The sequence below is a fragment of the Prionailurus viverrinus genome, chromosome C1 (assembly GCF_022837055.1).
Source record: "Prionailurus viverrinus isolate Anna chromosome C1, UM_Priviv_1.0, whole genome shotgun sequence".
Lineage (NCBI taxonomy): Eukaryota > Metazoa > Chordata > Mammalia > Carnivora > Felidae > Prionailurus > Prionailurus viverrinus.
In genome coordinates, this window is record NC_062568.1 from 88,094,481 (window position 1) to 88,116,193 (window position 21,713).

General features: G+C 38.9%; 1 protein-coding gene across 1 annotated transcript in view; it reads right to left on the reverse strand.

Annotated features, from left to right (window-relative positions):
• Positions 1 to 21,713, reverse strand: part of THSD7B (thrombospondin type 1 domain containing 7B) — a 759,038-nt gene that overhangs the window by 21,859 nt on the left and 715,466 nt on the right. The window contains exons 17-20 of the mRNA XM_047871837.1: positions 21,268 to 21,409; positions 19,156 to 19,271; positions 16,875 to 16,992; positions 1,385 to 1,530 (exon numbers count right to left, since the gene is read on the reverse strand). Coding sequence (XP_047727793.1) covers positions 1,385 to 1,530; positions 16,875 to 16,992; positions 19,156 to 19,271; positions 21,268 to 21,409 — 522 coding nt within the window. The remainder of the gene's footprint in view (positions 1 to 1,384; positions 1,531 to 16,874; positions 16,993 to 19,155; positions 19,272 to 21,267; positions 21,410 to 21,713) is intronic.

A 21,713-nucleotide genomic window follows, 5' to 3' on the forward strand; every position in this document is an offset into this window, starting at 1 on the left:
TCTACAGAAAATGTTCACAACTCGCCACTCTTGCTCCTGTGGTTCTGGCAAGAACTCAGTTATGTGAGAGCAAAATGAAACAGTACATTTGGCATTTCCCCCATAATATCCCCATGGGACAAGTCGGCAGACTTGCATATTAAAAAAAAAGCTCTTTATACCTGAGGAGATCAAAAGGGAAGGTACAAAAAGAACAGTTAAGGTAGAGTAGTAGTTGTATGCCTGGCAAGACTTAGAGCATGGGGTTTTTCTCAGTCTTCTACCCTTCTTTCTCTCCCCCCTAACTTTTTTCTCTATTGCCCTGCAATGGGTTCCTGAATTCTTTGAGCTTATTTTCTCTACTCTGTCAACAGTTATTACAATTATAAGGAAAACTACTCCTTCCATTTTTTATTGTGATTCCAAGCAGCATTTAAAAATTGCTTAAGATTTAGGAAAGAAGATTTTAGACTGGTAGGCAAAGTATTCAGATTCAGTAATGTTAGGTTACTATTGAATTAATGAGCATGATTATCTTATTTTCTGTAAAAAGGAGACTGAACAAATGTACCACACAATTTTGTTCCTCTGGGACTTATTAAAATACATGGGCATTTAACTTCTGCAAGATAGTAATGCTGCATGACAATGTCATCCTGACAGGAACACTAAACATCTCTATGAGAATACTCGGCAGATTTCTTAATGCTTAATCACAATTATTGCTACCTAATTAAAATGTGCTTTGGAATATGAACTGAAGGAAAAACTAGTAAAATAAGAGAATAAAAAAAAATCAATGTGCTTTTTCTTACATTAGAAACCAGAGAGAAAATGCAGTAGGAGATCTTTGCTGATCCAGCAAAAGCTCTGGGTATGTGATATATGATGATGTTGCTAGGCATTTATATTTCAGGTCAATAAAAAAGTAATCATTGAGGAAAGTGTAGTAACCTTGGTTCGTGTAATAATGTTAAAATATAACTTTCATACACTTTTGATTTTCTGCCCATTTGCAAGATTTTGTCTAAGCCTAAAAGTACGTCTTTAAGAAATACAGTCCACAGCAAGCTGTGCCATAGCATCAGGCTTTTGCCTAATTAAATAATACTTTGATATTTTCAATAAGCCAAGAAGATAACATGGTATTTTTGAGAATGCCTAAGAGAATGAAAGTCCCATGACCCTTTTAGAATCAGTGACTAACGAATGGCTATTTTCCTAGCGACAACACTTGGCATGAGGTTAAGTCATTTGGTTGTATTTTTGCATGTGCTCTATTGCATAAAAGTACATTGTACAGGCCCCTGGTGCTGTGAAATTTATTCCATCAGCACACAGGTTGACCAGACAGATGCTTTAGGCATACTAAGAAGATTTCTTTAAGTATCATTACATGACCTACCTCCAATTTGCATGCAGCCCAGTTGCCGAGGACCCAGCTGTAGCAGGGCGTCACTGGGCAGGTTTTCTGCTGGGTAAGCTCTGTGGGGCATGGCCGTCCTTCTCCTTGAGTTGGCATAATGATAAATCGAGTCCGGCTCATTCGACCTAAAAGGATAAGGAAGGTGTTAGCTTTTTGTTTACAGGCTGGCTTAGAAAGGGAATTAAAAGACAGAATGTTGCCTTCCATACATAAGTCTTCATTAAAATATACTGAACTTTGTCATGTCTGGCTCTCAGTTTTTCTGCTATTTTAATTTAGGTTCCTATGGGCATGCAGGGTCTATAAAGTCTGCATAATGATTAAGGTTCTGTAGTTCTGTCTGCCTTCTACTTCTTTAGTTTTTCTAACTCCAAACTATATTGTTGCCCAAATAGACTGATCCTATAAACATTGGTGGAATGTTAATTAATTCAACAAATATTTATTAAGCTCCAGTATGATCCAGGAATCCTATGTGCCAGGGATACAGTGATGAAATTGATGTAGCTTCTGCCCTTTTAGACCTTGTACTTTAGGCCAAGATTAGAAATATTAAAAATAGAGTTGCATCTTTCTTGTTAGGTTCTAAATTAGCAGGTAGGGTAAAAATTTGCACACAACCCAAATTACCTTAGGAAGGTGCCACCCCAAGATCTCCAGAGTATCTTTCAATTAATTCAACATGGATAATTTTCCTACAGTTTAGAGCCAAATTCTTTTTTAACTGAGTACAAGATTAAGTTGTTGGCTTGTGTCAAGGAGGCATGATGTTTGAAAAATATGTTCAAATACTGGTATTTCATTTCATAAAAAAATAAAATTGGTTAATGGGAACAGCCAAGAAAGAGCAGGGCTCCCATGTCATTTTAAGGCCACTTATAGGCATCAGGTCATAAGTCTGTTGAAGGGGAAGAGTGGACAGAATGTAAATGTCTGTGTTTTTCTCTTGCTCTTTCCCAGACTCACTCCTGTCCTTACTCTTCTTTGTTGATGAGGTACTATTGTGTGGATAGTTATCTGTGACTATGATGTCCTTCCACTGTTGTTATAAAGTTAACTGTGTAATCGTATTTGTGATAAACAACAACAACAACAACAACAACAAAACCCAGGGTTCTCTGAGAGCATGTTATGGGGATATATGCCAGTCTGGGAAGGAATCAGAGAACATTTCCATGAGCAGCTGACCTTTAAGTAGAAATCTGAAGGAGTCAGCCAGACAGGATATACAGAAAGTGTCTCATGCTGAAGAAAGGGCATGTGAAGAAGTCATGAGATGCAAAGTAGCAAAACCTGTCTGAAGAACTGACAGAAAGCCAAAGTGGCTGGAACAGGGGGAACCAGAAGAAGAATAGGTTCAGCCAATGCTATTAAGGCTATCTAAATGGGGTCTTTTAGTGAATGCCAAAGATTCTAGCATTATAGGTTAAGAAAAAAGGGAAAACTAGGGGGTGCCTGGGTGGCTCAGTCCATAGAGCATCTGACTGTGACTTCAGCTCAGGTCCTGAGAGCCATCCAGCTTCGGGCTTCATGCTAAGCTGCTTAAGATTTTCTCTCTCTCCTCCTCCACCCCTCCCTTTCTAAAATAATAATAATAATAATAATAATAATAATAATAATAATAAAAATGGAAAGCAAGTGATGACTTCAACACAGAATTCACTTGAAAGCCCTGGGTAGGAATAATTCTCAGATGCCCTCAAGTTTGGGGACAAGTAAGAGTGACTCACCTTTCAGTGGACTAGACCTCTTACTGGCCACCAGAATATTATTGATTTTGTAATAAACCAATTTGGTCTGAGAAGACCTTTTGAAGAAAACTAGGAAGTTCTAATCACTGTATTCTCTATGCCTTCAGGCTTCGGCTTCTGTCCTTAACATGGTATTTCATACACATTAAGTACTAACTGAATATTTGTACAATTCATATTTTCATAAATTATCTATGTGGTATCTGAAAATGTGTGATGATATGTCAACACAATTGTTGACCAGGTACCATATACAAGGCACTATTCTAAATACTTACATAGTGAAGAATCATAACAACCCTCAAGGAAAATTCTATTATTTCCCATATTGTGGATAAGGAAAATGAGGTAGAGTTTCAGTCAGATGTCTAAGGTCAAAAAACTAGTAAGCTGCAGAACAGGATTCAAACCCAGGAAGTTTTGCTCCAGAGGTTACTGTATTAGCCCTGAGTTGAGAGAGCAAGGAGAACTACTTACCACTGCCTTTTATGCAAAAGATAAAAGGAACTTTGGATGACAGTAAACCTTGAGTCAACAATAACCTGTGCTTGGTGAATAACAGAATCTACCCATTCTTCTTGGGTGCTGAGTTCCTATGTAGAATGCATTTTTGAAATGATGTTCTACCCAGCATCACTCAAATCAAGTAATACCATTTGGACATCATTTGTATGAAATGTTATCTCTACTTGGTGAATACATTTGGTATTTTACATTAATTCTTGCTTAAATACTCTTCAGTTTTATAATAATCTTTACGTGTATTCTCTTGACCTAAATGCCTACTACCCTAAATGTCATTATAATTCCATTCTGTTCTATAAATCGTTGTAAGAATAATAACAATGCAGTGTTGCCTTTATCACAGCTAAAGAGGCTCTATTTCATTTTAACCAAATAATTTCAAATTTGTTCTTGAATTGATGACATGCAGATGGCCGTTACTTTAGAATCGTTTCATTTATTTCTATTAAAGTGATATACCTTTTGCTGGGCATAGAGGTATGTGTGTGTGCGGGGGGACCTAAAGTATTCAACAGAAAAAAAAATGATGCTATTACTTTCTGAAATAATCAAGTCTTAAAACCATTCATTGTAAGCACAGCCATATGATTTCTCTGCCTTTTGTTATCCTAATGGGAAAATAATATTTTCAAACAGTGCCAGTTACTACCAAGAACATCTTAAAATCAAAGAGCATATAATAATCCTACATTTTGAAGTATACTGTCATGTTTAAATGGCGAGTATTAAAGTTCAATGAGAAAAAATATTGCTAATGAAAGCATGAGTGTGTAAAAGGTTTCTGTGGGTACTTGATATCTTTCATTAAGTTTCTTTTTTTTTTTTTAATTTTTTTTTCAACGTTTATTTATTTTTGGGACAGAGAGAGACAGAGCATGAACGGGGGAGGGGCAGAGAGAGAGGGAGACACAGAATCGGAAACAGGCTCCAGGCTCTGAGCCATCAGCCCAGAGCCCGACGCGGGGCTCGAACTCGTGGACCGCGAGATCGTGACCTGGCTGAAGTCGGACGCTTAACCGACTGCGCCACCCAGGCGCCCCTAAGTTTCTTTTTTAAGTCAGGGATTTGGGTTGTATAAATTAAATAATCAGAGAAATTGCCCCTCAAATTAGGCACTCTTTCACACATCCTGAAGTTGTAAGTATTAAATTTAGCTACATGGAATACAGACGGTATCAACAAGGAGGCATGCCATCTGCAGTGGTGGTAGTCTAAACTTGCCTGGGATTCCAAACATCAGAATGGATGGAATATTCAATTAAGCAACATTTCTCAACACTGTTCCAAAATGAACCCTAAAATGAAACTCTTGAAGAAATGGTTTTGGTGATAGTGAATTTTCATGGGGGGGGGGGGGGAGTGAAAATGTGGCCAAATTAAAGATGTTTAAAGTTACGATGTGATATAGTATATAAGAGAAAGAGAATTTTAAAATAGTGGATGTGTGGTGAAAAGAAACCTGGAGTTGGCATCAAAAATCTCCAGTTGGAAACAGTTCTCTCAAATTAACAGCTTGTAAATGATGTGAGCGCATGGAAGTATTTTAACTCCTCTGAGCATGAATTTCCTCTTCTGTAAAATATACAAAAAGTCCTTATTATCTGAGGATAACTCATGCTGAGGAAAATGCCACTTAAAAATGCATCCATTTAAATAGGAATCAAATTATTTTTAATAAATAATAAAAGTCTAAATGGGACTTTTTCTGGAACTGAAAAGTATGCAAGTAGTTTTATTTGATCTACTGTCAACTACCGTGTAGATGATGATGGCGACCCTGCAATCATTATGAGGACAAATGATAAATCAGCTACTGATACTTCTTATATAATGTGGTGATTACCCTATAAAAGGTGCATTGTTTCATGACTGGCTTTTGCAGTTTGATCATCGTAATCTTTGGCTTTCACCTCACTTTTCACCAATTTTCTCAAGAACTCCAGTTTATCTTTGGTGTACGGACTATTGCATTTTGTATCCCTTTGTTCTGGCTACATACTCTGTTTACAGCTAGAGACTGACCAACGAATACTCTGATGCAGTGACACAACATGTATCAGTGGAGAAAGGTCATTGGTTGGAGGATGGCTTCATAAATAAATGGTCAGTTCGTTCATGAATATTTTGATGTTATAAAGGGACTGGCTTCCTTCAGAACTCACAATTATGCTGATTCAGGTAAAAAATACTGAGATGATGAAGATTCCTTAGAGTCACCTCATGTTGGTTATATCAATCAAAAAATATCATATAAGCCACCTTAACAATGTATCAAAAATAGAGTAGGTGGTTGTTGAAACTTCTTTTTTTAACCATTTGTTTTAACAACCCCTATTTCATATCCATTCCTAGAATTGGCCCTGGCTGCTTCTACCTGTATTCTATGGGGATTATGATATGAAATGCATATAACTATGAAACTCCTACTAATGATTCAGCCTGGTCCCAACTCACTAAACCCCTTCCACTCTAGCTTGGATTCCTTCTGCCCTCAGAGTAAGAGTGAAGGTCGCTACTGTGCATATCTTGATGCTTCAAATCTGAAAATGAGGCAATTTTCTTGGACACTCTGTTGCACTCCTCTTGTTTGGGTTTATGTTCTTAAATAGTATTAGACATGGGACTTGGAATCTATTTGGAACCTGAATTCAATAGTAACTATAGACAGGATGCTTCATGAGCAGTACCAAGGAGATGTAGAAATAGAAATGGACTCTCTATTCATCTACTCTTCAAGCTATAAAAGAGAGAAAAGCACTGCCTTATAAAATATGTTTTCAATTTAATAAAGACCCAAATGACAGTAGGGTAAGTTTGCTAGGAATTCTCTCTAAGCCTTTTCCTCTCCTCCCTTGAGGAATTTTGGGAACTCATTAAGAGCAACAGTGAGATTGGGCCTACACTTAAATTGGCAATAATTACTTGCAACAAAGGAAAATGAATTACATGGTAAGAACTCCAGAAAAAAAAAGCAAACAGGGAGGCATATGAGTTGTAACACACACATGTGCACGCGTGCACACACACACGCAGAGGCCTATATTGGAATCTACATATAGATTTAAAGCATATGAGACCAGATTACACTCCCATTGAACTCAGCAGTCTTCAGACTTTACTCTGAGGCTCCACTGACAAAGTGGATGTGGAAAATTAAAGCAGTAAAAATCTCTCAAAACTATTCAAATATTTCTCAATTTCTATATTCATAAAAGGAAATGTAGTCAAATGCAATGGTTCTCTGACCATACTTTCAGATACGAGGAGTCAGCCACCATGTACCTTTACAGTGGCATGCTTTAAACAACAGTTCTTCTGTGTCCCTGATACATAGTCATTGGATTAACTGAAAATTATGGTTTTGATAGCAGCTCTGGACAGTTTGAATATGACCCAGACAAACGGTGCAAAGTATGTATGTAGGGGAAAGTAGAAAAGGAAATATAAGAATAATAGAGCAATAAAGAACATACCTATTTAACCTTAAATAGTTCATTAGAGTATATGAGCAATTCATATGAACATGCCCATAAACCCTGATGCACTGTAGATGTGTAAATACAGTATTAGTGGTAAAGTCACTTTGTGCATATGCCATGTTATTTGAATATTAAGAGTGGTTTGATTTCCACCATGGAATTATTTCTTTTGAATAGGATTTGACTTTTCAAGGCATATGCACAATTGTTGGCAAAGTTGGTCTTCCAGAGCTGACAAGTAACTACAAGGGTCTGACCATGGATGGGGCTCAATGTCGCCAGTCTCAAGTTGATGGTCATCCTTTCTGATATGCACCCAACAATTAGGGTACTGAGTACAATGTTTCCATTTTTAAGTATTTCCTCCTATGGATTTATTCTTAAGGTTTTGGTGCCTGCTACCTAAGGTTAGTAGTGGCTAATTCTAGCAGATGACAAAATAAATGAAAAAGAAGAAAGGGGATACCAAAAAACCTCATTAACAGCTGGTCATGCCAATCTATTAATAGTAATCACGTATGTCTCTGGCTAAGATAATTTATTGTATAACACCTTCTGTCATTACAAAAGTATCCTTTATTATGGAGGGAGGGACTAAATTACATAAGTGAATACAATCTTCTTTGATACAGAGATGATATAGAATATTCTTCCTTCATTCTTCTCCCTTATTCTGCTTGCTTTGCTCCCATTGCCCTGAGAACACCTGTTCTCCCCACTACCCTCAAATGAATCACTTCAACAAGAAACCCGATCTCAGACTCTGTTTCAGACACAATTATTAATACTCTCAGTTCATAAGTTGAAGCTCGGAGAAGTTATATATATACAAAACTTTTTTTTTTCTTCAAAATCACGCAGCTAGCAGGATTGGAACAAAGGTCTATTTTATTCCAAAAGCATGTGCTTTCCCAGGATCTCATCTGGTCCAAATCAGGTGTCAGATGCTACAGTGTAATTGTTAGGACACTTAGACAAGTCTGAGATGTGTACTTAGGCCTACCCTCTACAATAAATGTGCTACCTGCGTTCATACATTTCATATTTTCCTTTAGTGAAAAGTAATTAAAATTATAGTATTAACACCTTCCACTCTGATAGCTCTTTATTTGCTTTTGAGTACTTGTCACTAAATTTCTGAAAGCAGTGGAAACTTACCACATTGTCTAAAATGTTCAGTTGATTTCATAGGGCTCTTTATACTGCCATCTACTATTTCTCTTAACAAATATCACTTAGAGGCATATGGTTGGCTCATTTGGTAATGCATATGATTCCTGATGTCAGGGATGTGAGTTCAAGCCCCACAGGTAGTGTGAAGTTTACTTAAAAAGTTAAAAAAATATTGCTTAGATTTTTTTATCCAAATTTAAGTGTAAATATTGTTTTAAATATACACTCTGGTGGACATGGATTTGGGGTCAAGGTTCTTTATTTTTAAAAATTTTTTTAATGTTTACTTACTTTTGAGACAGACAGAGACAGAGAGCAGAAGAGGAGCAGAGAGACAGGGAGACACAGAATCCAAAGCAGGCTCCAGGCTCTGAGCTGTGAGCATAGAGCCTGACGTGGGGCTCAAACTCACAAGCTGTGAAATCATGATCTGAGCTGAAGCTGGATGCTTAACCAACTGGGCCACCCAGGCACCCAAAGGATCAGTGTTATTTTCTAATATAACAACATGAGTAAAAATGTTGGTCCCCATCTGAAACTTAAAGACTGATCTTCGGCCTATGTTTGGCATTGTTATAAATGGAAGATAAACAGTTCTGCATTCAGAGCTATGGTGCAAGGGTTTCCCCTACAGAGGGATTGCTTGGCCTATCTGGAAATTGCTTCAGGCACCCATGTACCTGTCATCCTAGAGAACGCTCAACTTAGGTAAGATAAAGATTCCAGAAGATTTTCACAGTAAAGCAGACTAGTCCAAGCCATGACCATCTATCTGGGAGTGAGGTATGCTAAGCCAGAACCACAGGTTTAGAGATCAAGAGAAGACCATGGTATCATGGTCTTGCAGTAGGCTTTCCAAGAATAGAAGATTAGGCACCTTTGGTATTGCTTGGCGATAAAGAGCTCCAGACTTCTCTGTTAATGCGTTCTAGCCATCTATCTTTAGTTCTACTCTCAATAATCACATTTCAGTCCCATTAAAAGCTAACAAAATTTGATGGACCACTGTAAGAACTTACATACGGCAGAAATACCCCAATAAGAAGTTCCCCATGTGACACAAGAAGAGAAGGGCAGAGAGAGTGATTTTAGCCATCCTGCAGCTACTCTGTTAGAGTCACACATTTTCTGTCAGTAATATTAGCTCCCTGCAGCTATATTCCAATTAGCCAAACCAGATAATATGCAACAATGTTGGTTATGAAACCAGTAAATATTTACGAGGCTGAAAATTCAGAGGGACTTCTTAAAGCCCTTACTGCCCCTTTGTGTTCTTTAAAATTTTTTTTAATGTTCATTTATTTTTGAGAGACAGAGAGACAGAGCATGAGCAGGGGAGACACAGAATCCGAAGCAGGCTTCAGGTTCTCAGCTGTCAGCACAGAGCCCAACGTGTGGCTCAAACCCGCAGACTGTGAGATCATGACCTGAGCCAAAGTCAGACGCTTAAGCAACTGAGCCACCCAGGCGCCCCTGCCCTTCGTGTTCTAATCTGAGATCCATTTCCTCTGCTTATTTTTAAATATATGTATATATTAGGAGAATTTTTATAAACTGATATAGCACCCAACACAGGGCCATATACACAACGTGAACATTTACAAGTACGGTGTCAGGGGCAAAGGGGCAAAATGGGGCTTTGGAGACACCTGAACATGGGTTCAAATCTTTCCTCCATAACAAGCTGCATGACCTTGAGCAGATTATTTAACTGCTTATCACCTCACCTGTAAAGTTATACCTGTCCTTTATAGTACTGTTGTAAAAGTTACGAAAACACTCCTGGCTCCAGTAATTGTGCCACTGAATAATACATGTTAAAAATGAAATGTTCTAATATTTCATCCATTTACAGATAAATAGTATGAGTTATGCAAAGACTAGTTCAAAGTCCTCTGACTTGCCATTAGAAGACCCAACTTGAAAACCTAGATCTTCTGGTTTCTTGTCTGGTCTTTGGTTTTCCCCATTCTATAATTTTATAATTTAGCTTATTATTCTCTTGTCATAGGAACTAATTACTTGATATAATTTTCAATTGTTATAGCAATTGGACTGTGTCTGCTCAAGGATACCACACTGATCACATATTATACAGATACTAAAAATGAAGGTTACCAGCTTACCTTTGCTTAAAAGAAAAAAAAATGCTGGAAATCACAAAGTTGTGGTACTTTGGAGTTAACACAAAATTATTATTTTTTCATTATAGGGAAGAGTTGACAGAAAAAATATATGCCATTTGGGAGATATGAAGTCAGGCTGGATTACATAAAATAGAAAATATAAACTCATATACATTGAATTAAAAATATGAAATAGGAAAAAGTCAGTTTGAGATTAATAATACTCTTAGAATGTTATCGGTTAAATAATAAATAATTCATGAAATGCTAAATTTAGGGAGTTCTACATTCCACTGAACTGATGAAAATTCAACAAAGAACATGACTAATCCAAATATTAAGCTATTCTATTACAAGCTTTGATCTTTGAAATCTACCTAAAAAGATCCCTTAGTGGAAGCTTAGAATCAGTCTCTGTCTAAGGTGAAATAAATTGGATTCGAACTGTTCTGACCTTGAAATCTTTAACACAATTAGAAAGTATATGCCAAGCATCAGGTGTACATTAAAGAGGTAATCTAGACACTTGGAAAAGAGAGAAGGAGCTCATTTGAAAATCTCTCCCCAGATCAATGTAGTTCTGCCGGTTTGACAGTGAAGTGTGGCTCACAGGGAAGCATCTAGGACATCTAGCACACCAGCATTTGCCTGGCAGCCAGCGAATTCAGAAACTGAGACAACTGTGTGAACTTCTGATAAAGCAGTCAGCCGAGAGCCACAGGTGCTGGAGTCAGACTCCCATGCAACTTGCTTGCCCACTTTAATGTGACTAAATAAACTATCTCCTCTCATGACTTGTGCCCCATTGCCACCACCAGTTGGAAAAAAGGAAAGAGGCTAACAAAAGACAGCTACTGGTGTGCTGTCTCAGAAGAGACAAGGCACAGATGCTTTTCAATGATAGTTTCCAACCTCTTCAGCTCCAGAAGAGCTTATTGCTTATTGCTCTTAGGCTGTGCTGTGCGAGGATCAAGGCATGATCTAAATACACGATTCTCTCATTTTGGAAACACTTACTCTCTGCTTATGGCAGGGGTGGGTGATGATCATGGAACAGTGGTGCCCTAAGTGGAATCAGGGAGAAGTTTGGGGGCTGAGGGGTATAATGCAACCACAAAGGCAGTCTCAGCACCATCCTGAGGGTGGGTGCTTAAAAATTCAAGGGTCATGTATCCTAGTCTTTGTACTGTTCAATTTATTTTTTTATTTTTTTAAGATTGAAATCAGGCACAAATTAGAAAAATGCTTATTTTTAGGTTTTTGTTTGTGGGTCCTGACATCGAGGCTAGAATATAACAGGTAGTCAAAAAATGCTTGTGAAATTGAAGAACAGCCTACTAAAGAAAATACCAGTTATAAGAGCTATGGCACCTTGTCATTCAATTTTGACATAGATATTGGCTCTTCAGTGGCCTTTCTTCCCTCATCCCTCACTCCCTTGCAAAACACTTGTTCTACTTATTCTCCATCACATGATCTGTTTTGATTTCATCATTGGTTTCATCCTAACCATCTGTTATTTTTGTGTTTATTTCCTTGTTTACTTGCTGTGTGTCTTGTTATCACCATCCAATTTTTCACTGGATTCAGTGGGACTTTGAATGTCAGGGGTCTTTGCCTGGGATCTTATGTGTCCCATACACAGTGTAGCTTCAGCTTTTGGGAGAATGCCTGAAGCTCAGAAAGCATCCAGTGAGTATATACGTAAATCATAGGAATACACTTCTACAGTCCTGCCTTCAAGAACAGACATCTAAATAGCATGGTCACCATATAATTTATTTTTCACATTGTCACTGTTGACAATGAAAGAGGATGCTGTTAAGTGCCAGGATAATAGGTATAAACTTTACAAATCCTTGTTGAATACATAAAGGAACAATGGAATACATTCATATTTAGATCACTGGAGGGTTTGACAGATATCAGGATTATGGAATAATTTTTTTAAAGGTATTATTACATCTGACAATTCAGGAGATCAAGACATCTAAAGGTCAAGAAAGGATTTCCAAGAAGTCATGTTAATGGAGTTTTAGAAACTACCTAGTGGTGATTTGTAACCAGTGCTATATTGAATATCAACGGATACTATTTAGATGACTTCCAAGTGCTTTATGCAAGTTGATTTCTCCCAAGTAGTTAACATTCCTTCCCTAATCCCACTGGTACCTTAGTTCAGACAATTACTTCCTTAGGAAACCTTTGATTGTTTCTCTTTGTTTATTATTCTCTGGCTTAGAAAAGGTGAATTTAAGTTCAAACTCTAATAGCCTAGAATTCTCCAATAGTGGGATTCAGATTTGGAAATGTTTTTTTCATTTGTTTGTTTTTGTCTTCCTAATAGACAACCAGGGTCTGGGGAGTCCACAGCACTAACAGAACTGCTTGAAAAATTAAAGTAATATTTTAATGCTAAACTTACAAATAGGGGTCTTATTTGTCAAGGTAGTATATTAGCACGACACGGAGATCTGTCATGTTTCACTGACTTGGTACAGTGGCAGAATTAGGACTGCCAGGCAAAAATAATAATGATCTGATTCCTTTGCATTGAATACATTCTAAGGTAATGTACCTAAGACATATGCATTTAGTTAGAGGGCCAGGAAACCAGCCACTGGCAGGGGTTGGCTGCCTTTGGGCTTGTGATCCAGTCTGCAGGTTCTTCCACTTCCAGGTTCTTCTATGATCCAGAGCCACCTGGGCAATGACAGATATTAACTGAAATTCCTCCGATGTGCCACCTATTGTGCTCATAGGAACTGAGGGGATTCACACATGAAGAACCCAAACGGTGTTTGGCCCCTCAGACGTGCAGACATTGCAAGTGATTTGACGCATGCAAGTTAAGAGTAGTAGGAGGCAGTAGTGCAGTGATGGTAAGATGCTCCACACTCAGGGATGTGACTGAAATATACTGTATTAGAGCACAGAGAGCCTATGCACCAGTGGAGGGTGATGGGACTAGAGAGGCAGGCACAGGTGAGATCCCACAGGTCTTTGTGGACCATGCTTGCAATATAGGACCTCATCCTTTCTCTACTTTTCCATGCTACCCTTTACCACCATAAGAGTCACACCTCCCAGAGACCCATGAGGACAAGACTGCAGTGTTTATAGCTGTAGAATAACCAGGCTGAGTCACTGCTGGACAGAGGAGCAACAAGTTGTTCTGACTAAATACATCATTAATGTGAAAAACATCTCTCATTTGTATGTCTTCAGCAAACTCATCAACATACAATATTACCTATTTGCTTGTTTACTGTCTCTTGTCGCTCAGTTGCATTGTAAACTCCATGAGAAGAGGGCAAGTATCTACCTCCCCCCAGTGCTGCAATCCCCAGCACAGTGAACCCGAACTGGCACATGGGTATTTGTTTAATGAATAAATTACTCTTAAGTCAATAGAAAAACAATTGTTGAAATTTGCATTTTTTGAGAAAGTGCACGCGTGCACACACACTGACCCACCCACGCATGTGAGTGGGGGAGGGGCAGAGAAAGGGAGATCCAGAATCTGAAGCAGGCTCCAGGCTCTGAGCTGTTAGCACAGAGCCTGATGCTGGGCTTGAACTCACAGACTACGAGATCACGACCTGAGCCGAAGTTGGACACTTAACTGACTGAGCCACTCAGGCACCCCAGGAGCAGATTCCACACCCATTGCAAAGTCTGATGTGGGGCTTGATCTCACAACCCTTGAGATCATGACCTGAGCCTAAATCAAGAGTCAGCTGCTTAAGGAACTGAGTCAGGCAGGCATCCCTCAAATTTGCAATTAAAAAATTTTTTTAAATATTTATTTATTTTTGAAAGAGCATGAGCAGGGGAGGGGCGGAGACAGAGGGGGAGACACAGAATCCGAAGCAGGCTCCAGGCTCCAAGCTGTCAGCACAGAACCTGACATGGGGCTAGAACCCATCAACTATGAGATCATGACCTGAGCTGAAGTCGAACACTCAACAGACTGAGCCACCCAGGCACCCCACAAATTTGCAATTTTAAAATACACTTATGCTGTGACCATAATGTGATTGGGGTGAAAGGATGAGAAATGAGATTGGGAAACAGAGTGACTAAGTCTATACGATAATCCTTAAAAGATCCTAAGTAGTGTCCAATGACCCTCTCTACTCTTGGCAGCTAAGAAGATGGAGACAGAAATTAACATAAAATAAATACCTATTATGTGTCAACTACTGTGTTAGGTGTTCATATACTTCATATCATTTAATTCTCAAACCAAAAACACCTCCAGCGTGCATAAATTCCATTTTATAGATAAAGAAGCTGAGATTCAGAAAGATTAAGTAATCTGCCTAAATAGCTGCAATTTGAACCTAGATTTACCCAACTTTCAAGTGGATGCCCAGTTGGAAACTACACCATGCAGCTGATCAGAATATTTGAGGAAAAGCAGGTCAGTCACTGAAATCTTGGGTTTAAGATTTGCCATTTGCTTTCCTGAGGTTCTTTACAGGCTCTCAACTGTGCAGAAAATGGCATGTTATTATTGGGCATTTGGACTCCCGCATTTTCATTGTGAGTGATGCTCTTTGCAGAAGTAGTTTTCAATTTCCTTAGTCACATTTTCCTAATATAAATCCCAGCTACTGTTTTTTGCTCTACCCTCTCCAAAATCTGACAGCTCAGTTCACAGATGAGCTGTGAACCCTTTTCCAGGCTGCACCCTGCCAGTTACTCAGACAATCCCAACTGAGGCAGAGAATTATCGGCAACGCCAGCACACTCATTTCAGAGTAGCTCAGAAATTAGCCTATGTACTACTGCCAGTGGGCCAGTCACAGAACTTCTAGGAATCTGTTCCCAAGTATTTCTGTTTGACAGTCAGATGCAGGTGTACCCTCCTCCCATCTTGATTCCATGATTCCTGCAACTTGCAATTCTTCCCTTCATCTCCTCTGCTTAGTGCCTAATCATAAAACAAGATTTTTCCCTAGGACCCTAGTCTAATTTTCTGACGTTTACCTTGTGAGAAATTAAAATTCTTTTTCAGGACCAGAGTCCTATCCTAAACCACAGGTCTGTGCTTTCCCATTATGCTCTTGTTGTGCTCTCTTCCATGGACAATGTCTTGGTCCCTACTTTGGCCCAGTGCTGGTGTGCCCTCTATATAGCCATTTGTCTAGCTCCTGAGTATCAGTTGCCCTTCAATCCTTGCCATTGTATATCATTTGCTCACCGGCATCCTGGGAACTTGTGGTCATGATTTCTATCTGTTCACCACAGATGTATACTCCTTTTTCTCTATAGCGTAACACTGTTGCTAAGAATAACTGGCCATCTAGAGAATACATTTGCTGCTCAACCATCTTGCACTGAACTGGGAACATGGGACTAAATTTTGTATAATATAGATGATGGAAGGATGTGTGCTACTTCCAAACTGGCTCATAAAAACCTGCACAGAGCCAACTGGATGGCACCATTCGGCTAATATTGGTTGTATTAAAATGGTAGATTCTCCGTCAACCTGTGTCCTTGATTGACTTTTTAAAGTGCAAGCAACACCTCCTTTTATGTGAGTGGCAAATTAGTCTCCAGTCAGGATATTAAGCGATTGTGATTTGGGGGTTTGCCCAACACAGGAGTCAGCTATACTTACATAGTACATATTTCTTCCAAAAACCAGGGAGGCCAACATTTTTTTGGGTTGGTTGAGCTTATGATCTTCTGAACGAACACTGTTCCACTGGTCTAGCAGCTTCTCTGGTGTCTGCCACTGTTACCAAGTCAGTTTTGCAACCTCTGCCTAGAAGTAAAGGACTCATACAAGACCAAGTTCTATATCTCTTTCCCTCTGGGTCAGCCTCATGTTGCCTCCAGCTGGTCAACATGCCTTATGATCATGTGTCAATTTATGGCATACAGAAAGGCATTTATTTTTTTTTCCTTTTTTTAAAGTTTATTTATTTGTTTTGAGAGTGCGGGGGGGGGGGGTGTGGGAGAGATGCAGACAGAGATGCAGAGAGACAATCCCAAGCAGGCTCCACACTGTCAGCGTAGAGCCCGATGCAGGGCTCAATCTCACAAACCATGAGATCATGACCTGAGCCGAAATTAAGAGTCAGACGCTTAACTGACTGAGCCACTCAGGCACCCCCAGAAAGACATTTAAAAACAAAACTGTCTGGGTGTGCCTGGGTGGCTCAGTGGGTTGAGCATCAACTTTGGCTCAGGTCATGATCTTGCAGTTCATGGGTTAGAGCCTGGTATCAGGCTCTGTGCTGACAGCTCAGAGTCTAGAGCCTGCTTCAGATTCTGTGTCTCCCTCTCTCTCTGTCCCTCCCCTACTCGTGCTCTGTCTCTCTCTCAAAAATAAAAACATTTAAAAATTCTTTTAAAAGCCAAACTGTTTGCTGGAAACAAACATACGGAAACCAAGTACCTCCATGGCCACAAGTCTTTGAACATTCTGTCCAAGCTGTCCACCCTGAGAGCTGACAGTTGACTACACATTCCACCAGGCAGTGAATGCTCATTCTCTGGGGCTTCTCCAAGTTACGCTGTAGATGGAAATAAAGTATGATTTTATTGAAGAATCATATCACTGTCAAAATAAATCACTATCCTTTCATGGGAAAGACTATTCTATGCCCTTTATGCTACAATAATAATCTTTCTACATCTTTGCAGGGAAAAATATCCTCTCTTATAGAAATTGGTGGGAGTCACAGAAAATGGTTGTCCTTACATCACAAATGAGAAATATATTGGCCCAAATTTATTTTTATGAGAACCACAACTCTAGAATAGACCTGCAATTAGTGTTCTGGGAGAGTAGGCAGTTAGATGCCACAGAAATCTCTCCTTGCTTAGCAAACACAGAATCAGGAGGATGCCTCAGTTTTAAATTCAGATACCTTGCACTTCTGGATGGGTCAACAGCACATAGAGAGCTCAAAATTAACAGCTATCTAGGCTAAAAAAATAATAAGGATAAAAACAAAATCAACAACTATGCTCATTAAAAAGATCAATTAGGTTGAAAACATAACCATACTCTTAATCATGGGAAAAGTTGGTGCTTTGGTTTATTTCTCTCTTGTCTCTGAAACCAGCATCTAGGCAAAATCTATTGCTTTTTGTAATGGCCAAGCTAGAAGAGATCTTAGTGAGAGAATAAATCATCTAAGAAACACTGAAAGAATAATGAAAAATTCCACTAGAGAAATCATACACCATGTGCTTATTTAGGAAAACTCTGACATTGAACACATGTTAAATGTTAGCAATGTCCACACCAAATTAAAATTAGTGATTTTAGCATGATTACGTGCTGCATGGGCAAAAGAGAAATTACCATATAGGATCTATGATCCATTTGAGATGTATGGATATTCCAGATAGGTTAATAGTTTGGGACTTCTTTAATATTCTTTAAATATTTGTTTAACATACATACATATTTGGAAACTGATTTTTCTATTAATTAATAGTTCATATCTTACTTTGTATCAAAAGAAAAAAATTATTATACATACCAAATGTAACATTTTCAACTTATTTGGAGTTGCTGCAGATTGGCCATTTATTTTTCCTGCAGACTTCTACAGAGGCAGATTCAATGAAATGTTAAATCGCTGACACATGGTGGACAGAACTTTGCCCCATATTGGCCAGTTTTACAGTTTCACCAAATGGGATGTTCATCAGATGGCCTGGTCTCAAAGTGGTTGTGTGTCTATGGCTATACTGTTAGTTAAGAGAGCCATGTTTTAATACTTGATAGGATAATACTTAAGTCAGGACAGGTGAGCAAATTTTGGTTTTGATTCTAATTTCACTTGTGGACTCCACCTATCTTAGGAGAAATGGTACCAATTTTCATTAGCCAATTTGTGAGGGAAGCTTCTGTGGAAATATGAGTTCACTGACCCTGTGTTTTCAATTTCCAAAGTTTGGAATTTTCAATTCTAAAAACTATGTTGGTGATTCTTCTAGTGTGACAGCATATGGTCATTCTTATTTCTATTAAACTGTCCCCATAGCGATTTTCACTTTGACGTTGGGGAGGAAATGCAACTTACTTGGAACAGCTTTGACTACAGCGTTTGTCCAAACTATACAGTTCATCACAGGAAAAAAAGGAACAGTACATTACAAAAATTCAGAACTCACTAACTGGCACTTTGCAGGGAGGCATTTTAACTTAGATTGAGAAGAAACGTACAACTGTGCTATTTATCTAGCAAGGCTTTGCTAAGCAAATTAGGAGTATATTCTAATAGCAAGTGTCAGTGTTCGTCTTATGTGCAAGGCACAGTGTTTATCATACATGCAAATGAATCACCTGCCTAATACAGAATCATATCTAAATATTATAGTCACCTGATATGAATAGTTTGTTAGCATGTACATCTATATAAGTTCTGGAAGTAATACAAATAATTGTTTAATCAACCCATTTTCTCAGTGCAAAATAACCTTTCCTGGTCATTTTGATTAAGTTCAAACTAGTGAGGTATAACTGTGCTATACCAGTTACAACTGAGCCCTAGTTTGGCAAGAAGGAATCAGAGTTTGTCATTTATACCAAGTGTCAAGACGGTAGACTAATATTACAAACAAACAAACAAACAAACAACAACAACAACAAAACAAACCAAAACCAAAACCAACAAAAAAGCCAAAGCCCCTAGCGTGAGATACAAATACAAACCAATTACCTGCTCACACTGGTCCACGCCAACTGGCTTGCCATCGCTGCGTACACAGCTCAGAAGGCGGGTCCTGATACCTTGTCCGCAGGTGGCATTTTCATTCAGCTGGCATGTGCTCCACTCTACAGGTATAGGATCACCACACTGAGTTTCAGAATTATGGTCATGTGAGCAAAATACAACAAACCTTTGATTATTTGCATTGGTGAGGCAGGATAGCATATACATAATCCCAAAATAACTTCCAGGTGGCTTCAAAAAGCCATGCAATTCTTTTACTGCAAAACAAGTAAACAACCAAATCAAAGTGAGTTACCTTCCTAAGTTTGCTTTCTAAAAGTAAAAAGACAGATGGTTTGTTGGAGACCGTGTCACTGTTGTGCTGAAGAGGAAAGGAAGGACACCAACAAGGATGGTAAAGGAAAACTAGTTTTGAATCATCTGTTTGCTGGGGGATAACTGATAGAAAAGGAACCCAGAGATGATGCTATTGCTTAGTGTAACCCAAAACTATTTTCAAGGAACAAATCCAGTCATCTAAACCATTTGGTAAAGTTGGTACAGTGGAGCTTAAGTGTCTTAATACACTTGCCTGAGAAAGGAAAGACAGGTACCTCAGAACTACATGAATGTTACAGAAAATCTAATATTTTTTCAAATTATTGTCTCAGGAGAGAAGGTTTTATTTATTCATTCATTCATTTATTTAAAATTTTTTTAAATTACTTTTGAGAGAGAGAGGCAGAGTGTGAGCAGCAGAGGGGCAGAGAGAGGGGGAGACACAGAATCCGAAGCAAGCTCCAGGCACTGAGCTGTCAGCACAGAACCCAACGCAGGGCTCGAACCCACAAACTGTGAGATCATGACCTGAGCCGAAGTCAGATGCTCAACCGACTGAACCACCCAGGTGCCCCCAGGAGAGAAGGTTTTAAAGATCTGGATAGTTGCATTGCAAACTAGACAACTGGGAGTCTGAATGAATTATGCCATAATTAATCTGATTCTTAAAAAAAACAAAAACAAAAACAAAAACCAACTCTTACTTTTGGTGTGATTAGAAAGAATGGTCTTTGATGAGATACATCAAGAACCTCTTTAAGGACACTTCCCGTATTTGATAAATGACCTACGTATGAGTTTAACGGGAATAGTAAACCAATGCATAGTAAAATCAGTATTTTAAAGACATGCTATCTCTTCTAGTAAAGCAAATTTCACTTATTTCTGAAAAATTACTATAAAAATCAAGGATCTGAAGCACCTTTAACTAAAGAAAGAGGGCAAATACATTAAGTCATCTTTCACCAATAAACACAATCAGACTGCCCCACCCCACCCCCCAGAATTCATTATGAAGTTTTCTATGTGAGAAATATCATAGTGCCACTGTGACCTCAGTGGGGAATTTGTTTCAGAAGAGACTATTACTTTGCCTCGGCAGGCCTGTGGTGGTTTGGCTGTCAGTACTGAATTCAGTGCCGAGACTTAACATGGTTCCACATTTTGTGGCATTTTGCATGTCTGCTCCTTTTGGGAATGGCAGGCAGCAAATCAATGTAACTAAACAGTCTGTGGTATGAGACACAGGAGAATCCTGAGCAGTGGCTGAAAAATGAGGCGGAGGGATTCCCAGTGCCTCTAAAGTATCCCTGTCCACTCAGAAGTACAATTTATCCTATTGAGACCCATGGAGCAAGTACACCACAAGCTTGAATTTCTTGAAATAAAAAAGGCCATGAAAGAGCTAGATTCTATGACAGCATGACTACGTTCTTCCCTAAGTGGTAAATTATCCCCTGCTGTGTATTTTTGTTATTGTGGTTATCATGGCTTAATTCAGCTCTTCTCTGAAACTTTGCCAAGTCTTTGAAGCATCTTGGAATTTGGAGATTCCAGGTGGCCTTGCTGAAGCTACATGCCAAGTGCGGGCATTTCTTTCTGTGAAGGGACACTGGAAACGTCAAAGCCTCGGCCTTGCGTGCAATACACTCTCACATTCTACTGTCAGTCCTGAATCCCAAGAATGAAGACACACACACACACGCACGCACACACGCACACATTCTCCCATTAGTCAATGTTCAGGGAAAATAGAATGGCTGTGGGTTTCAACCGTACCTGTTAGATTGTACTGGAACTGGAAGCAATTTTCATTGAGGAGGCAAGGCCGCACTTGCGAGTCTTCAGCACATGACCTTGAATTCAGTGAGGGCCTTAGCAGGTGGCGAGTTCTTCTCTGTGTTGAGTGGGGATCACAGGACTGTGAAAATCAAAGAGCAGACAGAGTTAGAATGGACCCATAGTTAGGTGGCAAATCATGTATGGTTATCTGTGTACATGTAAGCACTTGTGTAACAACTACAGGGAAGAGACAACTGAGAGTGTTAAATATAATACTGAGAAAATAAAACTATTTTGTAATTCACTATAAATTGGTATTTTGTTTGTTTTTTTGCACCTAACAACTCCTTTTCTAGGTTATGGTGAAGGCTACATTTCTGTCTTCCACGTGGAATTAGGCACATAGAGACTATTTTCTTCAATTAAACACACTCTGTACTCTC